This window comes from Suricata suricatta, chromosome 14, assembly GCF_006229205.1.
Source record: "Suricata suricatta isolate VVHF042 chromosome 14, meerkat_22Aug2017_6uvM2_HiC, whole genome shotgun sequence".
Lineage (NCBI taxonomy): Eukaryota > Metazoa > Chordata > Mammalia > Carnivora > Herpestidae > Suricata > Suricata suricatta.
In genome coordinates this window covers 73,096,165-73,122,289 of record NC_043713.1, presented here as the reverse complement: position 1 = coordinate 73,122,289, position 26,125 = coordinate 73,096,165, and the positions used below count along the sequence as shown (strand labels likewise).

The 26,125-nt window shown below is 51.2% G+C and overlaps 1 protein-coding gene across 3 annotated transcripts in view; it reads left to right on the top strand.

Moving 5' to 3' along the window:
• WSCD2 (WSC domain containing 2) overlaps positions 1-26,125 on the top strand; it is a 110,936-nt gene that overhangs the window by 33,205 nt on the left and 51,606 nt on the right. For 2 of the 3 annotated variants that reach the window (XM_029922283.1, XM_029922282.1), the window contains exon 2: positions 24,541-25,407. In XM_029922283.1, coding sequence (XP_029778143.1) covers positions 25,029-25,407 — 379 coding nt within the window. In that variant the 5' untranslated portion in view covers positions 24,541-25,028. Of the gene's footprint in view, positions 1-20,735; positions 21,002-24,540; positions 25,408-26,125 lie in introns of those variants that run through there. The other variant, XM_029922281.1, reaches the window with a different exon arrangement.

The following is a 26,125-nucleotide window of genomic DNA, read 5'->3' as shown; positions in this document are numbered from 1 at the left end:
GGAACGGGGCAGAGAGAGGGAGAGAGAGAAGAGAGAGAAACCCAAACGGCCCGTGTGCTGGCAGTGAGGAACTGAGCGCAGGGCTGTCCCAACTGTGAGATCATGACCTGAGCTGAAATCAAGAATTGGGCGCTTAACTGATGGAGCCATCCAGGCGTCCTGAGACTTTCTTTCAGATGTCATCAGAGGCATTGAAAGAAAATTAAAAAGGAATAGCTTTCTCACTTTTTGATCGAATGTTATTTAGTGTTGGAATCTTCTGTCACACTAAGGTCAGGTCCACACCTTGCAAGACACGGAGTCCTAAACCATCATCGGTGTTTGAATCATACCCTCACTCTATAATATTGTTTCAGCGACATCACTGCTCTGAGCCTCAACTCCCTCATTTGTACAAGGTGATCATCATGACACCTGCTTCGGAGGCCGTGGGGTTCCCACTGAATGACCCTGATCTTGGTAGTATCATGATGGGGACATCTCATGCATCTGTGGCTGGCAGGTGGAAACAAATACCCAGGACATTCCTGCATTGCAATTCTGTGAGGGCTCTTCCTCCTAAGCAAAGTCATCTGTTAGCTTCAGCAAAGTCCTCTGCCATTCTGGGGGAGTGTTTATTGCCCTTGGGATCCTGCCAAGGTTAAGTGAAGAATATGGTCCTGGTGAAATTTGCACTTTGTCATTTGTTCACAGGCCCAGACATTAAATCTCATCCACTGGAGGGTAAAACAGGAGCTCTCTGTGCACCTGCTATCAGGCGGGGAGGTGGTGATGTGGGGAGGGGGAGGGGTGTGTCCCTGACAGACCCCTCTGGGTTCCAAGCCTGGTGCCACCGTCCACTCACTGTGTGCCTTGGGTATGCCACATCTCCCTGGATCTCAGTTTGCTTTTCTGTAAATGGGAATGTTCACTCCTATTTCCTCAAGACATAAGAATGACCGGATTAGATAATGCACAAAATGCAAGAACCAGACTTTTAATTAACAAAAATGGCTATAATTATTCTTTGTTGAAGAAGCCATGGGCTGCATTTAAAATCTCTGCAGAGCCCATTCTGCCTCTCGGATTCCTGATCATCCCAAATCTTGTTTCAGAAAGTCTTGGGGCACCTGGGTGGCTCAGTTGGTTAAGTGTCCGACTCTTGATTTCGGTTCAGGTCCTGATCTCACCGTTCATGAGTTTGAGGCCCACATCTGCACTGACATTGTGGAGCCTGCTTGGGATTCTCTCTCTCTGCCCCTCTCCTGCTTACTTTCTCTCTCTCTTTTTCTCTTTCAATAAATAAACACTAAAAAAACAAAAAAAAAAAGAAAGTTCTTCCCTCTCAACTGTAGTTCTGTCCTAGATTTCTGCTTCCCACAGCCTTGACCACAGATTTTCACAAATCCTGGGTGGAAATTCTACAATAGCTATGGCCTTAGGTATGACTGTGTTATGTAGACAGAGGCAAAAACACTACTCAAATTGACTTTCTAAGAAGAGAGTGATTTATTTTGGCTCACAGATACAGAAATCCGCAAGTATGTGGCCTGCTTCGGGTGTGGCTTGATCAGGCTCAAACAAAGACCATCATATCTTGGCTTCTCTGCATCTCTACCTTTCGCTAGTCCTTGGTTCAACAGTAGGAGAAGCAAGACAGTCCCAGGAACCCCGGATGGCGTCTCCTGGATGCCCTGATCCACGGGGGGCCAGGACTGCTCCCAGCCAGTCTTGTTGGTTCTAATTAGATTACCCCGCTGTTCCCAAACAACCACCAGCTGATGGACTGTGTCGATGGACTTCAGCCAGTCAGGACCCGTTTTTGGAGCCGAATCTGGGGTTAGCCATACTCAAACCACCCTGGGTGAAGGAGGTGTAGACTCTGAAGGGAACTGATGCTGGAAGGAGGGCGCAAGGGCTAAATGGATCCTGGGTTGCAGCCAAAGTGTCCTGACACTTTTCTGAGACAAAGAAATGACAGATTTTCCATTAGAGACCTAGCGGTGCAGTAGGATTGAAGGAGCACCTCTCTTTCTCTCCTTGTTCCCGGTGCCGTGTGGCCTGAAAATAACAAGGTTGGAGCCAGAGTGATGAATGGGGCAAGATGGACTTGGCACTAATTTTGCCTGGAAGCTGTAGCTATTTTGGGCCCCTGCTGAGGCCTGGTTTAGCTTAGCTGGTCAGAGAGCAGGGCTCATGAGGTCAAGGGCATAAAAAGAGAGCAGAAACATAGGACTGGACGCGGAAGCTTTGGGGCCTGCTCATATTCTGCCACTTTTGACGTGGAGCCCTCAGGTGAGTTCCTTACCCTCCCCGGGCCAGCATCTCCGCGTCCTTTCTTTCTGTCCCCACCTCCTTCACTAGGCACTCCTATACATCTCGGGGCACAGCCTGCTCTCTCACCCCAAGACTGGGTTGGATGTCCAACCGTGTGCTTCTGTAGCTTGAGGCTTCCAGGTAGAAGTCCCATTTCCCCCCACTTTTTAGCAAATGAGTTGGGACAAGTCTGTCAACCTCACTGTGCCTCAGTTTTCTCATCTGTCAAATGGGGATAAGGTGAGTAGTGCCCGCCTCATGGCGTTGCTGCAGCCAGTTACAGTGTGTAACTTATGAAAACATTCAACCTAGGAACTAGGCTCAGGAAATGATAGGTTAAAATAGAGACGGTTCTGACATCCAGGTGGAATATTGAAGCTTCTGTCCCCTGTCAAGGGAGACCCGTGGAACTGCGGCTTCACAGCGTTCCCCTCTCTATGGCATTACTAACTCCCTTCCTAGCATATAGTACGTGCTCAATAAAAGTTGTGGCATAAATGGCCCAGGCCTGATGTTCTAGGGAATTCCCCTGCCTCTGTGGAAAGCCCCAAGTTGTGTGGTTTGGTTTGTCTGCGGGTCCTCACCAGAAATGCCAGCCTTGAAAGGCCAGTGTAAAACGGGGTGGAAGGCTTTGGTATGGTAAGTGGAACAGTGCTAAAATCTCTTCCCGTCTCTTCAGTTCCATGATTGGCTCCTTCCGGCCACTCCGTAGTGACCACAGGGCTAACACACAAATACCTGTGTGTGAATCCGTGGTGACCACAGGGCACCATGGACTTTAAGGAGTTAATTAGAAGTGCAGTGTGTTGTGGGGGGTAGGACCCTGGCCTGGTGAGTCCTGCAGGGTCAGGGACGGAGGAATGAAGGAGTCACTGAGAGGGCACCGCCCTGGCCGAGAGCAAAGTCAGTGCCAGAGAGTCTTTGGTTCTCCCCAGAGCTCGACCTGCAGTGACTTTATATAAACTTGGTTGACAGTAGTGCTAACAATAAATAAATAGAATGCCCCAAACAAGGCCCTGTCTGTTGGGCAGACCATTAAAGACCTGAGGGAGGTTATTTCACTTGGCAGCTTCCCCTGGTGGGTGGCCGAGAAGCCTGAAGATGGGCTGGGCTCCTGGAGCCTTCTTGTACGGGGAGGGGGAGAATAAACGACACAGGACCGGTGGTGGCTGGTTTCTTTGCCTCTCCTCCAGGGCGTGCTCGGAGCTGTGTGCTGGCAGTGTTCTTTGGGCAAAGCAAAGGTCCTGGTGTAGGGTGTGTGTATGTGTCCAAGACCAGAACCATCTTTCAGCCTGACCTTTATTTTTGTGTGTTATTGATTGAGTTTAAGTCAGTTTATTACGTAGGTTCATAAACTTCTCCGGGTGGGTCCTGCCACCCTGTGCCCAGGGCTGCTTTATGGTCATAACACATCTGAGGAGGCAGAAGGTGAGGATAAGGATGACAGTAATAACGTCAATGGTGACAGTGACAATGATGTGAATGTCAGTGATGATGGCAATGATGATAATGGTGATGATGGTGATGATGACAATGGTGAAGATGACGATGGTGACAGTGGTGATAATGGTGGTAGTGACGGTGATGATAATGGTGATGATGATGATAGTGACGATGGTGAGGAAGATGATGACGGATGAGGATGGTGATGACGGTGACAGCGATGGTGATGAGGACTGATGATGTCAATGGTGATGGTGACAATGATGAGAGTAACGATGACGGTGATGGTGATGATGTAAATGTTGATGGTGATGACGATGATGGCGGTGATGGTGACAGTGATGGTGACAGGAACAAAATGCACTGAGCACACTAGATATACCACATTCTTCTAAATGATTTCATTTAATTTACTAACTTATCTAACTGTGAGCAAGGGCCTGTTGTCCTGAATCCATCATCTGCTGGCCGTGTAATGCTGGGCAAGTGATTTCATCTCCTAGAGCCTCAGTTTCCCCTTTTGTAAAATGGAATAAAAATAGCACATCTCTGGAACACACTCAATATTTGACGTAAATGTTCAAGAGATAAAGGCGATTTTCCTAGCTCCTGATCGGCACTTCTGTCAAGCCTGCGAAGGAGGAGGCTTCTGAGGACCCCGTCTTCCAGGACAGGGGCAAGCTCTCCCAGGTAGGAGCCGCGGAGCTGGGTTTCGAAGCCAGGCATGGACTGCCAGTCCCGCTGGCCTGCAGAAGCTCTCTTAGTCAGATCCATGGGGTGCCCGGGGTTAAGTCCGTGTGAGCCTAGCAGGTGGGGCTCAGTCAGCCCCTGGCAGGCCCTCAGCCTAAGTGGCCAGGACCACCTGCAGGGTTGGGTTGGGTAACTCAGGAGAGGCTAGAGTGTGGGGCACGTGGAGCAAGTCGATGCCAGACCCCTAAGGTGATGCCGTGCAGCGCAGCCGTGATGCTTCTTGGGAGCGGGATGCCTCTAGAGCATTGTCCCCAGCTCTGCAGATCCACAAACAGCTCCCCGGATCCGCTGAGCTCCACCTTCCTCTGTGCGTCTACTGGGAGTCAAGATGTGTGTGGCTAGTGTGGTCTGAGGTGTGCATGCCAGGGCCTGAGGTCTTCGTGTGAAGCAAAGGCCGTAAGATGTGTCATTCATAGTAACGTTTACATTTATTTCATGTTGGAATGATAATATTTTAGGTTTGGGGTTAAAGCGCATGATTAAAAAACTTAAGTTCACCTGTCTTTTCTTGTGATCGTGGCCGTTTGAACATTTTAGGTGGTGCATACAACTTACGTTGTGGTTCTCTGCTCTAGAGCTCACGGTGAACTGAGCTCTCACAGATGAGCAGTTGAAAGGCTTGCTTAAGAGTTTCAGACCTGAATTCAGATCTCCGAAAGCCCCTAATCAGCTGTGTGACCTTGGGCAACTCACTGCCCCTCTCTGGGCCTTTGTTTCCTCAACTGTAATATAACGGTGGTAAGAATACCTGCCTCTTAGGGTTGTTTTGTGGGTAAGTGAGAGGCGGTGTGGACAGTGGTGAAATAATGTCTGGCATCGAGTGAGCACTCCATAACTGATGGCTGTTGTCATTTAAAGGAGCTGATCCGCACGAACCCTGGGCAGCCCAAACTTTTCCAGCCCTGAGAAAGGTCTTGTTACTATTTTCCCTTCTGTGACTATAAAGATTTTTGTTTCTTTTAAGCTTATGTATTTATTTTGAGAGTGACAGAGAGAAGAGCATACGTGTGGGAGGGGCACAGAGAGAGAGAGAGAGAGAGAGAGAGAGAGAGAGAGAGAGAGAGAGAGAAGAGAGAGAATCCCAAGCAGGCTCTGCATGGTCAGTGTGGAGCCTGACACAAGGCTTGATCTCGTGAACCGTGAGATCATGATCTGAACTGAGATCAAGAATTGGACACTCAACCAACTGAGCCACTCAGGTGCCTATAGATTTTTGTTTCTTAAACAAACTCTGATTTTAAGATATTTTCTCCATTAAATTAAAAACACAAACTATCAGAGACACTAATAATTCTTGATGAGAAATTCAGCTTGTCTTGAGAAGGGAGGGCTATAGCACTGAGTTAATCCAACTCCAGCCCCCAAACACAGGGTTGTACCACTGTTGAGGATTTGTGTGTAATTTTTAGGGTCTTAAGAATCCTAAGATGCCCTATGGACTCCTGTGGTGCTTTCAGGCACCTTTAAGAGTTTGGGACTATGGGCAGGGGAGGACAACCATGATCTCTGTTAATCTCCTCATTTTATAGATAGGGGAACAGATGACCAGAGAGGGTAGGCCACCTGCCCAACATCACACAGCAAATAGGCGGCAGAGGGCATCTGGCTGCAGTCTTTGCTCATGGCCACTTGCTGTAGTGGTATCCCAACAGTCTTAAAATGATTCCTATTTAAAGATGAGGAAATAGGATCAGAGAGGTGAAGTCACTTGTCCACCATCACACAGCAGCAAGTGGCCGAAGTGGGATTCAGTAGAGTATATACCAGAGTGAATAGGACCCCCCACAAATTCACATCAATCAGGAACCTCAGAACTTAACCTTCTGTGGAAACAGGTGTCACGAGTTAAGGTGCAGCCCTACTGAAATCACCCTACTGAAATCAAACCCAGTGACTGGTGTCCTTGTGAGAAAACAGAGCCAGACACCCAGAGAGAACACATATCAAGGTGGAGACAGACATTCGGTTGATGCATCTATAAGCCAACGAATACCAGAGATTGCCAGAAGCCCCCAGAAGTTAGGAGACAGGCACGGAACGGATGCTTCCTCAGAACCTCGAGAAGGAACCAGCCCTTCCGACAGCTCGACTTTGGACTTGTGGCCTCCAGATCTATGAGAAGACACGTTTCTGTTGTGTCAAGCCCCCTAGTTTGGTCATTTCTCACAGCGGCCCTAGGAAACAAATACTCCCGGCGTGATAGGCTTGCTGCCCCTTCACATTAAAAGCCCTGGCTTGTGCCAGGGAGCTGTCAGTGTGTGCCCTCCTCCTGCCCTCGGACCCTCCCCGCAGCCCATGGTGGCTGCCCCGCCTTGGAGCTGCGCCCCTGCTCTGGGCTGTGAGAGCGGCCCCTGTGCACCATCCGCTGCTTGCATTGTGAGCCCTTGCAAATTACTGTTTTCAGTTGAAAAGAGGTTCCAGAGAGCTCTTCAGCGGCTCCGCAGGAGCTGTGGATGCTCTTGAATTAATGAGGGGAAGCAGAACCTTCTATGACTGATGGCCTGGACCCCCGCCCCCTTTGTCCTGGCCCCCGGTCAGGCCTGGGAGGGACAGCGGGGGCCTCTCGGTGGTTCCCAGAGACCAGGGCAGAGTCTCCTGTGTTCGGTGCATCTGTTCGGAGGGGGTGAGGGGATGCTGAATTAGGCTGTGCGGTTTCCAAGGGGTCAGCAGCCTTCTGACGCCTAGTCAGAGGGGCCCGAGGGGCCTCTTACCCAACTTGGCAGCCTGTCATTGGTCAGTTCACAAGTGGACCTTCATTTGATGCAGTCAAATGGGCAGGAGGCCATTGAGGAGTGGCTGGCTTCTGGCTCCCTCTGGGGGTGGGGGGTGGAGGGGGAATGTTTGGGACTTGAACCCCTTTCCGTGTTGGTTGATCTGATATAAACTCACCTCTGTCTCTGGTTTCCACCTTAGCTGGGGCCCTTCTCCCCTCAGCCTGTTGGCACATTTATCCAACCAATATTTACTGTGCCCAGGCTATTTTCCAGACTCCAGTAAAAGCCCTTTATGGCATGATTTCATTTAGTGATTACGGAAACCCTGGGCTGCATTATTGTCATTGTTCCCATTGTACAGATGACAGAATCAAGGCTCAGTCCCTTGCCGAAGCTCACAGAGCTAGTAAGTGGCCAAGCGGAATTTGCATGCTGGTCCGTCTTGCACCAAAGTCCACATTCCTGACCTTATTAATTTGGGAGGGTCTCTGCGTTTCGACCACATTTCTCTCCCCTGAGCTGAGTAGTAGTTGAAGGGATAAAAGCAGGTTTGATTCAAGACTGTGGCGACACGGGAGGGAGAGAGACACGGGGGTAGCACAGCCCAGCTGGGAATCCAGCGTGGGCAAGTGGGGACGTACCGCTGAAACCAGGGTCACCGGGGGTGAGCGGATGGAAGACTGGGAAACATCAGGAACAACAGGGCAGGATTCGTGTTAAACAGCCAACAAGACTTGTGCTGAAGGCAGGTCAGGTGATCAGACGCTACTTGGGTTGGGGGGTGGATAAGGAACCCAATTAGGTATTGAAGGTGATCAGGTTTGGGGATGGGGATTCTGCTAAACTCACTTGACAGGATCCTTGCTAAAATTGGACAATGAAGAGACACCCACTTGGAGACAAGATCAGGGAAGGCTCAGTAGGGCCTCGTGAAGCAGAGAATCTTTGTCACTATTTATTCCCGGTCGTGTCCTTAAAAAAAAAAATATTTAAGGCTGCAGCTGCCGTAAGCAGAGTTTGATAATTAAGACATTGGGCTCTGGTGTCAGACACGTCTAGGCTGAAACCCTCGCTCTACCACTCTGCTAGCTGAGTGCCTCGGATTCCATTCCTGTAAAATGGAGACCGTCGTGTCCTCAATCCTGGGGCGGGGTGCAGTGGTGTGGGAACAGCCTGGCACATGGTTCAAATCCACACACGGTGCCTGGAATCTGATCACCGGACAGTGTCCTCCAAACCAAGGCAGCTTTCTGCCCTGGTTAGCCCATCCCGCAGATGGCTTTGAGCCTCTAAAATGTGAATGTGTTGAGGGGCGCCTGGGTGGCTCAGTCAGTTAAGTGTTTGACTTTGGCTCAGGTCATGGTCTCAGTTTCGTGGGTTTGAGCCCCACATCGGGTTCTGTGCTGACAGCTCAGAGCCTGGAGCCTGATTCAGATTCTGTGTCTCTCCCTCACTCTGCTCCTCCCCCCCTCGCACTCTGTCTCTCTCTCAAAAATAAACAAACATTACAAAAACACAAATGTGTCAGGCACTGTGGAAAGAGTCAGGGAGACAGAGGTGAGAAAGATAGAGTCCGTTCTCTCTTTAGGTGGCTCTTGGAAGGCAGAGGGACTGAGCTGGGCTTGCGTGCGTGAATCCTTGTGTGTGTGTCCTGGTGATTCTTCACTGGGGGCAATTTTGCCCTCCCCAGGTGACTTTGGACAATGTCTGGAGACATTTTTAAAGTTTATTTTTATTTTTGAGAGAGAGAGAGAGAGAGAGAGCATGAGTGGAGAAAGGGTAGAGAGAGAGGGAGACTGAGGATCCCAAGGGGACTTTACACTGTCAGCAGAGAGCCCGATGCGGGGCTGAAACCTACACACCCAAGATCATGGCCTGAGCTGAAGTTGGACGCTCAACCCGCTGAGCCACCCGAGCACCCCAGGAGACGTTTTTGATTGTCATGACTGATGGGGGGGGGGGCTGGTAGGCAGAAATCTGCTGGGACTCTCGTAACCGTCCTGCAGTGCATAGTTAGCCCCCCCGCCCCCCCGAGGTCATTGGTGCCAAGGCTGAGAAACGCAGGTGCACGCACGAGTGAGGGCAGCGAGCCTCTCTGTCACCTGTGCGCAGAGACCCCAGGGCTCCGTGGGACCGGGAGGTGGCCTGTGCCTGAACCGCCCCCCTCCTTCAGCCGGCCCTCTGTCATCAGCTGCTTCCAGCCAGAGAATCAGACCTCCCCACGTTTAATAGAATCCAGGCCGCTGAGGCAAATGTAAAAACAAAACCCTGGGCAAATGTGTTTTTATGTAAACACAGCAGGAGGTGGCGGCTGCCTGTGGAGAAAGTACCCTGTGGCTGGTGCTTCTCAAAGCGAAAATAACCCTGACTGTTCTTGCTCTTGGAGCAGAGCAGGCGGGGAGAGGAGGGTCACGTGGGAGCCCAGGTGCTCATGGGAGCTGTCCCTGCCCTGGCTGAGCCATCCCTTCCCTCCAGGTGAGCATCCCAGGGGCCCGGGATGAGAAGAGAGCAGGTGTTGATCCTCTTGGAAGCATCCCTTCCTTCGGAGCTCAGCCGGCGTAGCCGGGAAGAAAAGCGGGTTTTTGAGTATAACTTACCTACAGTAAAACTCACCCAGTGTGTATAGTTCTGTAAGTTTTAACAAACGTGCTGGGCCTTGGAACCTCCTGCAGAATAGATACGCAAGAGTTCCGTCCCCCCTCAGAGTTCCTCTGTGCCCTTTGTAGTCACTCCGTCTCCCTTCCCCCCTCACCCCACCCCCGCCCCTGGAAACGACCAGTCTCTTTTCCTTTGGCCTATTCTGGAATGTCATATAAATGGAATCATATAAATAGCCTTTTGAGTCTGGCTCCTTTTGCTCGGCACAATGCCTCGAGATTCATCAGTGTCGTTGTGTGTATCAGTAGCTCATCCCTCTTTATGGCCACGTAGTGCTCTGTTTGTGTAAATGCCTCCCAGTTTGTCCATTACTCAGTGCGCATCATGGTGAGCGTGCTCTTTAATCTCCTCGCCTATTTCACCCCTCCCTCCACCCCAGACCCTCCTCAGCTTCTCAAGACTGTAAAAGCTTAAAAGTAAGGTTGTCATCTTCCTGCCGGCAGAGGCCACGTTTTCTTCAGGGATGTACCCATACACCTGGCACACAATAGATACGCAGTCAACGTTTGCCAAAGGAAGAAATAAAACCACCGTCCACCCCCCACACAGGGGTCCAGGGGAGAAGATCGCATGCCCTGTGGATCAGAGCAGAGGTGTTTTGAGGTGATGAAGGGGAAACTTTCCCAGAGATGTTGTTATCTGTGAACTTTCTGCAGGACAAACTCTCACCATAGAGGGATCCCTTGGTTCAGGGCAGGCCTGTGGGGCACACCGTGGGTTGGCAGGTGGCTGACACCCAGTGAGTGTTTGTTGAGTGAATGAGTGAGTGAATTGTAGTTCGAATGGGGGTGGGGGGTGGTCCATAAGTAGGAGCCAGAAGACACTTCAGGGAGTTTTCGGTTTTGTGCTTTCCAAAGGAGAAACTGAAGGCACAGAGAGGGCAGGTCACCTGCCTCAAGATACACAGTCGTAGAATGAGCTTGACAGGTTGGAGCAGGAGTAGGAAAAGTAATGAGAGACAGACTCGAGGAGTTTCAGACGTGAGCTCCCTTCAACCTTCACAGCCGCCTGGGACCAGCTACATAATTTGCAGAGCCTCATGCAAAATGCAAACGCTTTCCTGTTCGGTAATTGTTATGAATTTCAAGACCTCAGCAGCAGAGCATTAAACCAAGTGCAGGGCGCCCCACGGGACCACACGGGCAGCACACATAGGGAAAGGGCCTTGTGACCATGTCATTCACAGGCAAGGAAACCCCAGCTCAGACAGGCTGCCAATTTCACCCAGGACACCGCACCTGTCTTCTGGTGTCTTGATTCGAACCGCGGACTTAAGAGTCATCTGCGTCATTCCTTGATTTGCTAGCCTGGGCCCTGAGCCCCCGGGGCTGAGCATCTGAGTGCCCTGACTTGCTGGCCAGCACTTTGGGCAGAGGAGAGAGGAGCGTCCCTGCCCCCAGGAGCCTGACGGCGCAGCCTTGAGCACCCAGCCTGCTCCCCTGCCTCCTTCTCCCTCCCAGGATGTAAGGAGACAGACCTCCCTCCCTCCTCCCTGGGGAAGATTTATTCCTGGGGGTGCGTGGGTGGATGCGTGTTTGGGAGGGGGTGTGTTTGTCTAAATTTAAAGACATCATGACAGCGACAGCCTATTAATGTTGAGACTGGTGAGGTCTCTCCTTGAGAAGAATCACGAATAAGTTCACGAACAAGCATCACGAAGAAGGGGCCACCTCTGGTTCTAACTTCTGCTCCAGGCGCGCCTGCCTGGCTCCGTGCCTGGCAGTCCTCTGGCAGCAGGGGGTAATCATAGGTGGCGGAGGTGAAGGTGTGTGCTTGTCCCGATGAGCACTGGGTGTGGTATGGAACCGCTGAGTCAGCATATCACACACCTGAAAGTAATGTAACTCTGTATGTTAAGGAGCTGGAATAATAATAGTAGTAAGGCTCATCTTCTGGTGCCAGATGCCCATGAGGGACCCTGAGAAGTGGCATATTGTGCCCATTTTATAGATTGGGAAGACGGGGGTTCAAAGAGGGGACTGCCCTGCCGTGGTGTTGAGTTACAAACCAACTTGTAGGATTTTGGTGACTCTAGTACATCCCAGAACCCATGCGCAACCCGTAGGCAAGCCTTGGCTGCCTCTCTTGATGGAAACATGAAGTTAACAATAGTTGCAATCCTGTTGAGATCCAGTGGTATGCTCGGCCTATCCTGAGCATTTTTCACGTGCATAACTTGAAAGAGTTCTTTAAACAATCCATGCAGTGGGACCACCGTTCTCATCCCATTTTATGAATGAGGAGGCTGTCACTTAGAGACTAAGTTCCTCACCTTCTCAGAGCTCATGATAAAGCCAAGATCCTAAGTCAAATCTCAGTGACCTCAAAACTCATGCACTCTCCATATCTGTCTTTTATTTTTTAATTTTTAAATTTATTTTTGAGAGACAGAGAGAGACCGCTCGAGCAGGGGAGGTTCAGAAAGAGAGGGAGATACAAAATCCGAAGACAGGCTCCAGGCTCTGAGCTGACAGCATAGAGCCTGAAGCAGGGCTTGAACCCACAAACTGAAATCGTGACCTGAGCTGAAGCCAGACATTTAACTGACTGAGCCACCCAGGTGCCCCATCCATCTCTGTCTTTAAACCATGGCCAGTAGTGGAGAAAGAGAAGCCAGGCAAAATGATACATACACACAGAATCACTCCTGTACCTAGTGTGCAAGTGGTAATGTCTTTATGTACATTGGTGAGTTTCCACCCAGCTGTTTTCCTCCGCCGAGGTAAACATTCTCTCCAGGCAGCTGACCTTTGGTGTTCTGTAATTGCCGAGCAATTTAGAGATGCCTGGAAATGTATAATTCATGCACACATCTTTCATCCTGGTCATTGGAAGGCAGTGAGGCATGGCTGTCTCCCCGGGGAGAATTTCAACCTTGACACAGGAGGAGACGTGGTCTTCGGGGCTCAGGACAGAATTTCAGGATCCGAGAACCTGCCAACATTGAAGCTGCCCCTGGTATTCTAGCACAGAATGCTAGGAGCAGAGGACCCTGACGGGGATCCTTAAGATTGATCTTGCGACAGAGCACTGGGGTAAAATCTTAGAATTGAGCTTTAGAACCGGACACTACGCTCTATAAATCTGGAGTCCGAGGGGTCCCAGAGTGGTGTCCTGGTCCACTCCTCGGTTCTTTCGGCCATTCCAGGGGATAAAAAGCCAGGTTTGGTCAGCACAAGAAGCTTTGGTGTCTGGATTTACTGCAACACATAGTGTCTGCTGTTTCTCGTCTGTGGGTTGGGTCGAAGGGTCCCTGCCACGTGCCGTGAATGGGAATGGAGAAGCAGGGGGCCTGCATATGTGTGCGTGCTGTGAAGGCAGGTGGTGGGCGTGGGGACCCGTGTGTGCTCCCATACCGCCTTCTGGATGGTATCCGGAGGGTGAAGTAGGGGGATGAAGTGTTGGTCAGTTTCTGGGAGTGGTTACCCTTGTAGGAGGGGACATCTCGCTGTTGGATGCCAGCAGTGTCCTTGGGTCATTGAAGGGCATGGTGAAGATGCCACCGGGATCTGAGGACCCCCATGTCTTCGAGAAGGGGCTCATTCCCCTCATTCCCAACTGAGGGACCTTAAGAGGAGGGCACCAGCTTGCTGAGCAGATTCTCTAGGGCAAAGCCTTCTGGACATGGAGGGCTTCCGAATCACCCCATTGCACCTGCAGAGGTCAGAGACAATGACACGTGCCTGGTATGATTAAGGTTCTGGAGGACTGGCCTGGGCTCAAGTCTTACTGTGCCACGTACCAGCTTTGCCCTCTGGCCGGTTGACTGGCCCCTCCCCCACCTAGGTGGCCTCATCTGTAAAGTGAGAAGGAAACCAACCCGCCAAATAGAGCCACTGGGGAGAGTCAGTGACATGGTAGATGGAAGGGCCCGGCACTTAGTAGGTCCACAGTAAGTAGTAGTTTGTCCATTTTCCTTCGTTCCAGGCTCATGGCTGGGGTCTTGGAAGCCTGGGTCTGGGAAGAGTCCCTGGTTGACTCCACTGCCCCTGTGGGCCTCAGTTTCCCCATCTGTCAATGAGGAAAGTAGACTGAGGATTTTGAAGGTTTTATTCCAGCTGTGATGGCTGTGAAGCTCCCTTTTCCATCTACTCTGAGGACTGAGGGGTAGGTGCTGTGTGAGGGAAGAGAACTTGGGGGTGGGGGCTCAGATGCCCTCCCCCACGCACACACAGACACACACGTACACACCTGCTCGCACATACACACATATATACATAGAGAGATAGGCATACAAAGATGCACACATCTACACACCTACATAAACACACACCTATACAGACATACACATGCCCACACCCAGACATACACACCCAGACACACCTACTCACCTGCACACATGCACGCATACACACACACACACACACACACACACACACACACACACACACTGGCTTGAGCAGAAAGACTGGCCTGGAGGTTTTGGGGGTGAGAACCAGGTTCCTACGGGGAAACCCCTAGTGAAAATTCCTCTCGGGAGGAGTTGCTAATGGGAGGTATCAAGGTTCCTAAATTAGAGTTAGACCGCCTTGACCAGTGTGGAGCCAGCCAGCAAGTGTCGATTGGCTCAGGGGTGGGGTTGGGGACTGACAGGGAGAGAGGTGTGTGCCCCGGGGAAGAGAACTGCAGGCCAGCAGGGCTGGGAACTTGCACGGCCTTGGCCTGGCTGTGTGACCCCAGGCCACCCTTCAATCTCTCTGGGCCCTGGTTCCTCATCTGTCAACTGTCAGACCTGCACTAACTGACTTCTGAGGCTCCTTTTACTCCTACTGTGGGAGCCTAGTAGCAACGGTAACAAGAGTAGTCATAGCTGAAACATACAGAATCTTTACTCGGGTCAGGGCCATGGGAGGCATTGCCCATGGATGGGGGGTTATTTCATCTGAGGTTCTTTGGGCTTCAGTTTTCCCTTCTGGGAAAGGAGACTGTCCACTAGGTCCAGGATCTCCAGACTTCCAACCCTTTGTCACCTGCTCTTTGAGCCCTAAGCCTTTGTCCCCTGTGATCTCCACTGTCAACCTTTCTGGAAAGAGCCAGACAGTAAATGTTACAGGCTTTGGGGGGTCACCTCCCAGCTGCTCCTCCTGTACCCTTCTCCCTTTTCGTGACCCTTTAAAAATATAAAAGCCATTCTTCGCTCTAGAGCTGATAAAGACAGGCCAGGAGCCAGTTTGGCCGAGGTCAGAGTTTGCCAACCTCTGATAGTGACGAATGTTCTCACCTCATCCAAGGGATTGGCCTCCTGTGTGGTGTCAGGTCAAGCCCTGAACCTGCCCTTCAGGTCAGAGTTTTCCCCGGAGCCCCACCTAGAAGGAAATTCTAGAGCCATCACTGATCCCCTTAAGGGCCAGGACCTCGGCCTGCTTTCAGCTCTGCCAATCAACAAAGACTTCTGACCCTGGCTCCGCCTTGGAGAACCACTGAGTCATTAGCCGTAGGGTCCTAAGAGACCTCCTCCTCCTCCACCACCTTGCGGTTCAGTGTGTGAACAGGCCTGGGTCACAGTGTAGTTCAGAAAGGGCCCCCTGGGGTGGGGTCCACGCACTCCCCAGCCCCTGCCTCCCTCCTGCTTCTAGGATGTGCTGGGCCCTTTACCCGTCCTACCTTGTGCCGTGTCCTCTGCCTGTGACCCTCGTGCCCCAGATCTTCCCATGGCTGCCCCCTTTCTTGTTTTTCAGGTCTCTGCTCAAATGCTGCCTTCTCAGTGGGTCCTTCTGCAACCACTGTACAGTAGCCCCTCCCCCACTGTTAGTCTCCATCACTGGGGCTTTCCAGTAATTTCTACAAACCTACAGCAAGAAAGGCGCTTTCTGCTAGGATCCAGCGTGCACACACACACCTGAACCAAAGGGTTCACAAAACAACACTTCTCCTTTACGGCCTGTGAGTCAGTAAGGGTTCATTGTGTTCCTTCCCCCATGCTTTCCATTCCTTTCCCTCCCCTCCTTTCCCCTGCCCCCTCCTTCCTCCCTGTTCTCTGATACCCCCTGTAGGTCTGCCCCTGTGGGTAAACATTCTGCCCAGAACCACCAGAGCCATCCATTATCTCCCCCAGACAATTAGCAACCTATTAAGGAACTCTATGCAAATGTGCACTAATTGACCTGCGACAGAGCAACTCCAGGAAGAGAAGGATGACTCCAGATGGCTTAATGATAGGAATTTAGGGCCTTTCTGTCGAAGTCCCTCTTGGGGAGGAAAGTGATCTGGGCTAGGAGAAGGGCTGCCAGCTGCCTGTCTGATGGGATCCAGCGAGCAGCACCTTGGGCCCCTCTCATCAATCCATTGGACCAGAAGAGCTGTCATTTCACCTCTTACCCCTCCTCCCCGACTCCGTCCCTTCCTGCAGCTCGGCTCTTTCCCCCAGCCCAGAATTTTAATGGCATAAAACATCTGCTTCAGTGGGTCCCGCCTTTTCAGGTGTATGACTGCGACCCCCACCCCCACCCCCTTTTAATAGACTTTAAAAGTAGTTTTAGGTTCATAGCAAAATGGAGCAGAAAGTGGAGAGATTTCCTATAAACCCCCTGCCCCCAGCCCTGCACAGCTGCCCCTACCATCAACATTCCTGCCAGAGGGGGGCATCGGTGGACCTACACCAATGTGTCATCATCACCCAGAGTCCATAGTTTACAGTTGGGTCCTGTCTTGGTGTATGCGCTTTGAGTTTGGACAGATCTACAAGGACACGTATGCACCATCACAGTATCAAGCAGAATAACCTTCTCTGAAATGCCGTGCTCCCCTAGTCATCCTTCCCCTCCCCAACCCTTGGCAACCACTGAGCTTTTTACTGTCTCTATAGTTTGCCTTTCCCAGAATGTCCTGTAGCTGGAATCCTACAGAGTATAGCCTCTTTGGGCTGTTATCTTTCATGTTAGGAATATGCACGGAAGGTTCCTCCGTGTTTTTTCATGGCTTGGTAGCTCCCTTTTTAGCGCTGAATAATATTCCATTGTCCAGACAGACTACAGTTTATTTCTCCACTCACCTACGGAAGGACATCTTGGTTGATTCCATGTGTGGGCAATTAATGAACAAAGCTGCTGTAAGCATCTGTGTGCTGGTGTTTGTGTGGACCTGAGTGTTCAGCTCCTTTGGGTAGATAGGAAGCAGGATTGTTGGATCGTATGGTAAGATGGTAAGAGTTTGTTTAGTTTTGTTTGGTTGCCCTTTGAAGATTTCCTTCGGCTAACTTATATTGAGTCCCTGCTGTATACCCGGCACCATAGTAAGAAAAGTACTCCTGCTTTCTCATTCAGCGCTGTCTCTAACCCCGAGGGGCTGACACTTGTCCCTCCCATGAGTCAGGAACCCCAGACTTTCTCAGCTCCTCTGTCTTTGTCTCTCTGCTCATTTGTTTTCCTCTTCCTCTCTTTGCAGACTCACTTCTGTTCTTTCTTTGGCCAAGTGACAAGCAGAGAGTCACATTTCAAATCCCAACTCCATATTCTGGAGTAGGGGGCATGTGTTGTGGTACAAACATGGCCCCGGGGGCTGCCTCCACAAGCAGGGGGTAGAGGCCACTCCCTCGACCGACCCCCCACAATTTGTCCTTCACACCTGCCTTGGGTAGTCAAGATTCACCGCAGCCAAATCACTGAACCTTTGTCTTTTTCTGAGATGGAGTCTGGGCAAATAGTATTGTCATGAGAAGGGGTGATGGGTAGTTTGTTGCGTTGGCCAAAGTTGGGGCAAGAGTATGACCATCTGTTGAGAAATTGGTATGTCGGGCTCCATAGAATGCCAGGAGCCGGACTTCCTGGGTGTGAAGTCTGCCCCGCCACTTTCTGGCTGTGTGACCTCACCACAGGGGCCTTAGCCTCCCTAAACCTCTGTTTCCTCATCTTTAAACTGGGGCTAGTAAAGGAGACCTTTCTTTTAGGATGATGATAAGGATTAAATGAGTTAGTGTCCAGAACAGTGCCTAACACAGAGTAGGTGCTCAATAAATACTCGCACATGCTATGTTTAGGGAACTATGTATTTTACACATGAGTTCATACAACCTTAAGACCTTTCTAGTGAGCGAGGGGAGATTGGTCATAATTTGCAGATGAGGGAACCGAGTCTTGGAGAGGCCACTTGCAGAAGGTCACATAGCTACCATGTAGCTGAGACAGGTTCAAACCAGAAATGTTTGACCCTCGATCTGTTCCATGGTTCTTCCCTGGTGGTTTCCATTCGCTGTGGCCTAGCCTGATTCTCTGCAACAAGTGAGGATGGCCATAAAGTTTGCCCGTGGAGCAAGAGACACTAGAGTCATTACCCAGGGAAACGAAATTTTAATATTTATTTTTAATGGGCACCATATGCTCCTTTTGATTTTTTTATTTAATTACATCATGGCAGATGGCTGGGTGTTAAAGGCCATTAAGCTAATGGCACTTTGCCTTCTCATTTATTTTCTTGAATTTTGGAAAAGATGAATGATAATGGACACGGATGGTGAGCTGTGGATGCTGGGTGGTGGCGGGTGAGTCCCTGTCCTAGAAACGGAAGGAAGGAAGTGTGGGGGCTCTGAGGCTCTTCCTGGCCACTGGGTGAGTGTGTGGAAGGCAGCACGTGCTTGGATTTTATGAGCCCGGAGCAAGATTTCCCCTGTGGGCACACACACAGATGTGCAGAATCTTGGACACAATAATCCCCCTTTTTTGGCCCCCAGAGCAAGTCTGTATGTATTGAAGTGCCCATTGCACCTTTGCACAGAGTGGACCAGATACAGGGGAGAATAACACAGCAGGTCCATCCTGGACATGATGGTGTCATTACACTGCTGTGTCCTGGTTCGGGGGGAGGTCCACCCACCATGTAGGGGTATGAAGCACTTCCCCAGGGTTAGTTGGCTTAATAAAATTCTAGATTCCTAAAGACCATGAGTGGAAACTACAAGATCGTCATTTATAACGGTATTTCTTGGGCTGTCTTGTAACTTCTGTCACCTGCCAAGTGGCTGGTCTGGGAGCAAGAAGGACAGGAATGAACTTTGATTCAAGGAGTTGAACTTTGACAAGGCCGCCTGGAGAAGAAGTCTTTGAGGGATGATTTTCAGTGTTCTCAAGCTCGGGATTGAGGCTGGGATTCCGCTGAGAGGTGGAGTGGGTAAGGGGAGCCTGCTGTTCGGGTCGTCTACACGGTGTGTGCCACTGCGTCACAACGTTGAGATTTTGACAGTTGTGCCCTGGAATTCATGCTCTTGTCTTGCACGCTGTGTGCTTGGGCAAATCACTTCGTCTCTATGAGCCGAGGTTTCCTCATCTGTGCAATGGGTATAATCGTAACCCCGTCCCATTATTGAACGGTCCTGTATTGCCTTCCAGGGATCTGGACAAAGATCTACCTAGAGGAGTTTCACCGTAGCATTACTTATTTATAAGGGAGGAAAACTGGAACTTCTATATAGGCCTAACGATAAGGAAAAGCTTGGATAAGTCACAGTATATTCCAAGTAGTTGATAAGTAATCATTGGTAAGTAGTTTATTTAAGACAGGAAGGGCGAACTGACTCCTTTCCTTCCCCGAGCAGGGAAGAGAGACAGGTGTGCTGTTGAGTTGGCCACTGCTGAGGGTGACTGAGGCTGACTCCCTTCGGGGAAAGTGAGGGAACCTGTATCAATGTGGCCTCCTATCCCAGGGGCGAAGGGGCCCAAGTGTTTACACACCCAACTCCCATTGTTCCTTCCAAATGGCATTTGGGAGTGGAGTCTAGGGGTGAGGCACATACAAAATCTGTGAAAGATCTACCAGATTGGCAAAACCGAAAAAGGCTGATGGTGGTAAGCATTGGTGCTGATTTGGAGCAAAAAGGAACGCCCACCACACTACTGGGGGGCGTTGGTCACAACAGCCCTTGGGAAAACAAATCAGCCTTTCTTAGGGCGGTCGTGAGAAGTTCACACAGCAGGCCCTAGGAGTTCCACCCCTGGGTACGTGTACACCCGACATTAATTCTTCTCCACATGTATCCGGAGACCACAGGCTTGAGCCTGTGCAGGAACTCATTCTGCCCCAGCCATACAGGCTAAGAATTGATGAGAGAGAAGCTCTGTGGAGGAAAACAGGGCCGCTCTACCAGAAACAAAATGGGTGCTGGGCAGACAAAACCATATACGTTATCTACACATCGTTACCTATTACCTATTATTATATAAGAGGTGACACTAAGGTGAAATGCGTGTAGTCCTCACTCAAATCCAATGAGAGAAGTACTGTTATTTCCCCCATTCTACAGATGGGGAAACTGAGGTACAGAGAGGGTAATAGCCGCCTCACAGGGTTCTAGAGGGAATTAAATGGCACAGTGGAAATAAGGCACGGTGGCTGGTGGTTAATAAATGCTCAGCAAATACGGCTGGTTTCTGATACCGTCATTAGGCCAGCACTAGAGTTTCGTCTCTGGTCTGGCTCCCAGTCTCTTGGAGATCCCCAGGTGTGGCTCCTGCCCAGAAGTGTGAAGAAACTGAAACTTCCCAAACCTGATTTCTTGGGAGCTGTTTCTCAGGGAAGCTTGGATGGGCACAGGGGTTAACTGATGCCTTCAAGTCAAGTTCAGGGGGCTGAAGGGAGAGTCAGGGAGGGCCCCCTGCTCTGGCTCATGGACTTCCAGCCAGACCCACCTGCCCCCCATCCTGCCATCTGGAAGGGCAGGCGCCACACCACAGCCCCTCCCCGGGGACCCGGGGGCCACGGGGCAGGCTCACCTCCGTTCTTCCTTCCCACAGGGCAGCTCTGCCTGCCAGTTATTTTCTCCACAGCTCAACACCAGAAGTTCATTCTGGTGCTAAAAATAGGCTGTGTTTAGACACTCTGAGGCTCTAGCTGGAAACACGAACCCTAGTAACCAAATGCTGCCATTCCTGCAAAGGCGAGCCTCTTGCCCTCACCGTGGTGGCAACTCCTGCTAGCCCTGGGAGGGAGCCAGGGCAGGGGGCGCGTCATTCGCCACATCCACGAGATGGGGAAACTGAGGCTCAGAGGGTCATCATGCAAAGTGGAGAGGGATGGAGCCTGACTGCTCGCAGCGAGCACCATCTCCAGCCCTCTGGACCCTCCCAAGGCCCCGGCAAGAAGATTCTGTGGTCGACCCCCAGGAGGACAATGGAACTCACAGAAGTGCGGGCACCTGCCCAGCTCTCACACCTGTAAGTGACAGGACAGAATGTTGACGGGATTGTGGTCTCCAATGTGTAACAGGCAAACGGAGACGGGGAGGTGGGGGCCAACACGCGCTCCCTTCCCTGGGGCATCCTCGGTGCCAGGAGGGAGGAGTTTGTGAGAACGTGCTTGTAGAGTCTTTGAACGCAGAGTCTGGCATAGAGTAGGTGTTCAGTAAAAAGCACTTTGTTTCTGCATTCCCTTTGGGGTTAGAATTTCTGTCTAGAGAGAGAGAAAGAGACAGAGAGGGGCTTGGGGGTGCGGAGAGGATGACAGAGGGTCGTGAGAAGCAGCGAGGTCTTTGGGGTTCCCCTGGGGAGGTGGGGCTGTGGCTCAGTGGGGCCTCCTGAACTCCAGGACCAGCCAGAGCTGTGAAACAAAAGATCCTGCCTCCACAGAGCGCTGAGTGTCGGTCTCTGAGGCTGTCGCCAGTGTTCTGGTGACGGGGTTTCGGCTTAACCCCCCCAGGGGAGGTCTGTCCTCGGACTCTTCTTACTCATTCCCTGCACCTCCTGAGGACCTCCTGTGTGCCAGATGCTGGGGCACCACGGAGAGAGAACAACCCAGAGGCCCCACCCCCTCGGCGCCCGGGTTCCGGGGTGTTCTCCCTCCCAGCACTGGCAGGTGGTGGGGGTGGCTCAAGTCAGCACCGCCCCTGTCCCCTGGAGGAGCCCCCCTCCCCACAGCCCCTTCCCGGATGGGTCCCCCTCACTCCCCACACCACCAATGCCTCTGTCTCTTTCTGTTCCCTGCCGGCTTCTAATGAGCTCATTATCCTCTAAAACCCATTTGGCACCCACTTAGAGAAAAGATGTGTTGAAATAGAAAAGAACGAGAAGGGAACAACAATAAAGGACTAGACCCAGAAATATCCTCAGAGAGACAAAAAGCCACAGGGAACACAACAGCCAGAATCTTTGCCGTCTCCACGGCAGCAAATGAGCTGCTGCGGCAAATGCCTTTGAAGGCTGCTCACATGTGCCCTTGAGAGGAGTGGGGTGGGGGTGCTTTTCTTGAGCACCTACTGTGTGCCAGGCACTCTTCCTATATTTTGGGGAAGGTGTCACGATTCTTACACCCACTTTACAGGTGACGATCTTCATGAGAACAGGTGTCTTGACCCAGTCACACAAGCTGGTGGGTGGAAGAGGTGGGATCTGAACCCAGGTCAGTCCACCTCCAGAGCCCAAGCTCTTGTCTGCTCCTGGAAGGGCTGGTGTCCTTCCGCCCATCCCTATGATGGCTGCTGGCTTCGTCTCATCCCTGCCCGGCTGCAGAAACACCTGGCGTGTGTGTGACCTACACGGAATACCATGGGTCACCACCCACTGCCTGGAGGTTTAACGTATCGGTGTGACCTTGAAACTTCAATGGTTCTGCACGCACACAGGACATAGCCCAGACTCCAGGGCTTGGCATTTAAGTCTACCCCCAGCTGTGTGGCCTGGGATACATTACTTAATCTCTCTGAGCCTCATTTCTCTCCTCCATAAAATGGCTACCGATCTCCTTCATAGAATTGTTATAAGGATTCAGTGAGAGCATTTGTGTGTTCAGAGCAGTGTCGGCACATAGTAAGTGTTCAGTAAACATGAGCTGCTAATTGCTGTTCTACATCTTCTTCTATAGGATTTATCCTGATCTAGTGTAGTGATTTACTACAGTGGTTGTTTAAAATTGCTGTCTCCCTCCGCAGACTCTGACTTCTTTGAAAGTGAGACTCTGGATTATTTATTTCAGCATCCCAAGCACACACGATGGCAGGCAACGCACATTTTTGAATGAATGGAAGAATGGGTAGATGGATGGGTGAGTGAGGGCTGCATGGTTACGTAGGCTGCAGCAGTCTCTGGGTGGATGGATAGGTGAGTGGGTAGATCGATGAAAGACTAATGGTGGTTGATTGAATGGGTAGGTGGATGGATGGGTAAGTGGATGGATGAATAAAGGAATGGACAGTGGATGGATGGTTAGATTGTGACTTGATAAATGGGCAGGTGGACTGAAGGATGGATTAAAGTGGTGGACAGATAGGCGGTGCGATGGAGAAACAGGTATAGTTTGGCCCCACAAAAATTTGGAGCTGGTTTTTTTTTATTTTCCACTTACCTATTCCAAGTGTCTAGTACAATAACTAGTGCATAGTAGGTGCTTAGCACTTAGTCCCTGAATGAATGGGATGGTGTATGGACTATTGGTGGCCTCTCCCCTGAACCACGGTTAATTTCCCATGCCACTGTCTGGATCCAGAAGGGCTGTTTCCGTTCAGATCAGCCATTGGCTGCCAGTGAAGTCTTGTACATTGGCCAAGACTGTCATGAGGCCCCCTGCTGGTGATAACATGAAATCACACCAACCCAGAGGAGTATTGTTTCCTAATTTGTATTCTGTTTTCCTCCTGGCTAATGATCCTTAACGTTTACTAATAAAGCAGCACTCTTGGCCCTCTGTACCCATTGCCATTACCTTAGGGCACCCTGCTACACCTGTAGGCTTCCCCTTCTACTAGAAATTCGGCCTGGAGATGTCCAGAATTCATAGTGAACCAGGTTTTCAGGTGATCATGAATCAGATGCTCCTTGTCAGAGAGAGAGCAGTGTCACTGTGAGGCTCTGGACATGGGCTGCTGCTTCAGGGCCTATCTCTGAATCCCCAAGTGATATCTAGTCCATGTAGGACAAAAGTGGAGTCAGAAAGGCCGTGGTTAAGGGTTGTGGTTTTGCATTTGGACTGTCTTGGGTTCAATTCCCAACTCCACCACTCACTGGCTGTGTGGCCTCAGTTTCCTCATCTGTGATGTGGGGACATTGTTACTCCCCTAGGAACACGGGAAGACTAGAGGAAATAATGCATGTAGAGGGCTCGGTGCAAAGCTGGGCAGACTATAGATGCTAAAGAAATGCTGCGTGATGGCTATGTTGATAAATCATCCTGATTTCTTTTTCTTCCTTGGATAGAGGAGAGGGGCTATGGCTTTGATCCTTCCCACTGGAATGTGAGCCTTGCAAAGGAAGGGACTTTGTGTCTCTGGTTCACGGGTTCATCTCCCACGCTTGGGAGGGTCCCTGCTACATAGCCAGGTGCTCACCGAGTCTTTGCTGGTACAGCAACAAAAAAGAATGAATTTGATCTTGTTCAGAATCAGCCAGGTCCGGCAGGGACCCTAGGAAGTACTTTTTAGACTTGAAATAATTCACATATCAGTGTACATTTGACAAATATATAGGACATGTGGGACATTAAGAACTTGTGCTTGCCCAAGGTAAAGTCTGTCCGAAAATGGGAGCTCAGGAGGAGACAACCCACCAGATTCCCAGTTTGGCCCTCTTACCTTGCTCCTCCTAGGTCTAGGAGACCCAGGGCGGGGCTTCCTTCCAAGCCCTGTGGGGTGCTTCAGGCCATGGCCATGGTCCCCTCCCTTCGCCTTCCCTAGGGCTCTGCATTCCCCATGAGAAGGCTCAAGGATGCTTTGAGCTCTGGCCTCCATGAGGAGGCTTCTTAAGCCTGTGTCCATGCTGTTTTGCAGGTAGCAGTCCTGAGCCCTAATGCTTGAGCAGATGGAAGCCCGGCGGCCTCTGTTTCCACCAGGTGGACACACCGAGCGTGGCCCCCAGCTGGGAAAGGGGCCAGAAAACGGCTCTCCGTGAAATAATCCAACCCCAACAAGCCAGAGGAGCCAAGAAAAGGCGAGAAGTGAGCCGCAGTGCTGGTAACTGACAGAACCCTCCTGTGACTGATATTATCAAAGTTCTCTCGGAGCCTTCTGACATGAGGAACAAGATGTAGGAAAATGGGACCTACTCCTGGGTGTGGGGTCCTTCTTCTGGCTCAGAGAAGCTCACCTTGACCTCAGGAGGGCTCCGATCTCTTGGCATCAGCCAAACATCAGCTTCACGGAAAGAGTAAGACTGCAGACCCCCGGGGGTTCCATCCCTAAGGGAGGACCCCTCTGTCCCCTTCCTGAAACCCCCCTGCCAGCCACGCCCCAGAGAGCCAGTCCGGAATGACCCTGCTATGGCCAAGCTCTGGTTCAAATTCCAGCGGTGCTTCCGCAGGAAGCCTGTGCGTTTCTTTACCTTCCTGGTGCTCTACCTGACGGCCGGGAGCCTGGTCTTCCTTCACTCTGGATTCGTGGGCCAGCCTGCCATCTCCCAGAGCCAGGCCAGCGCCGCTGTGGGGGTCCAGGCCGAGGGTGCCGAGCTGCCCTTCCTGGGTGACCTGCATCTGGGCAGAGGCTTCCGGGACATGGGTGAAGCCTCAAGCATTGCCCGCAGGTACGGACCCTGGTTCAGGGGCAAGGACGGGAGCGAGAGGGCCAAGCTGGGTGACTACGGTGGAGCCTGGAGCCGAGCCCTCAAGGGGAGGATCGTCCGGGAGAAGGAGGAGGAGCGAGGTAAGAGGGCCAGACAGCGAAGGTGGCCAAGGGGACGGGCAGGGGTGAGAATAGTACAGTAACAGCCACCAGGTTTCAGTGTTGAATAGAAACCGGCTGCCATATAGTCACAGCTGTGGATATGCCTGGGGGTTCGCTCTCCTCCCCATTTCAGAGGAGAAATTGGAAGCCCAGAGGGATTAAATAGCCTACCCAAGGTCACACAGCTTGTAAACAGCCATGCATGGACTTGAACCCTACATCTGTGGGAGTTCAAAGTCTGACATTTCCTTGCAGCCTTTTTTTAGTCTTGTTAAATAAGCACACATGAAAATTAAAACCACATCTATTGAGCACTTACGATGTACCAGGTTCTTAAGCACTTTGTGTGTATTGAACTGTTACCACAACTCTGTGGAGAAGGTGCTGTTAGGCCCATTTTAAGGATGAGGAAACTGAGGCACCAAGAGCCCACAGTTTCATAGCTAATAAGGGACATTCCCCATGAGAAGGCTCAAGAACCCTGTGAGCTCTGGCCTCCGTGGCGTGCCGTGGCTCTGCTCTACCACGTTGCCTGTCAGTCCACCTTGCCAGATCTCTTGGTGGTGGTCCTTGTGGGCCATCATTGCCCTGGACATATTTCCTTGCATTTCCTTGGTCTTTCAGTTGAAAAGGGCTTTTTCTCTGTGAGTGCATTACCTTATTTGGTTTCCAGTATACCTCGTGAACAAGGAGTGTG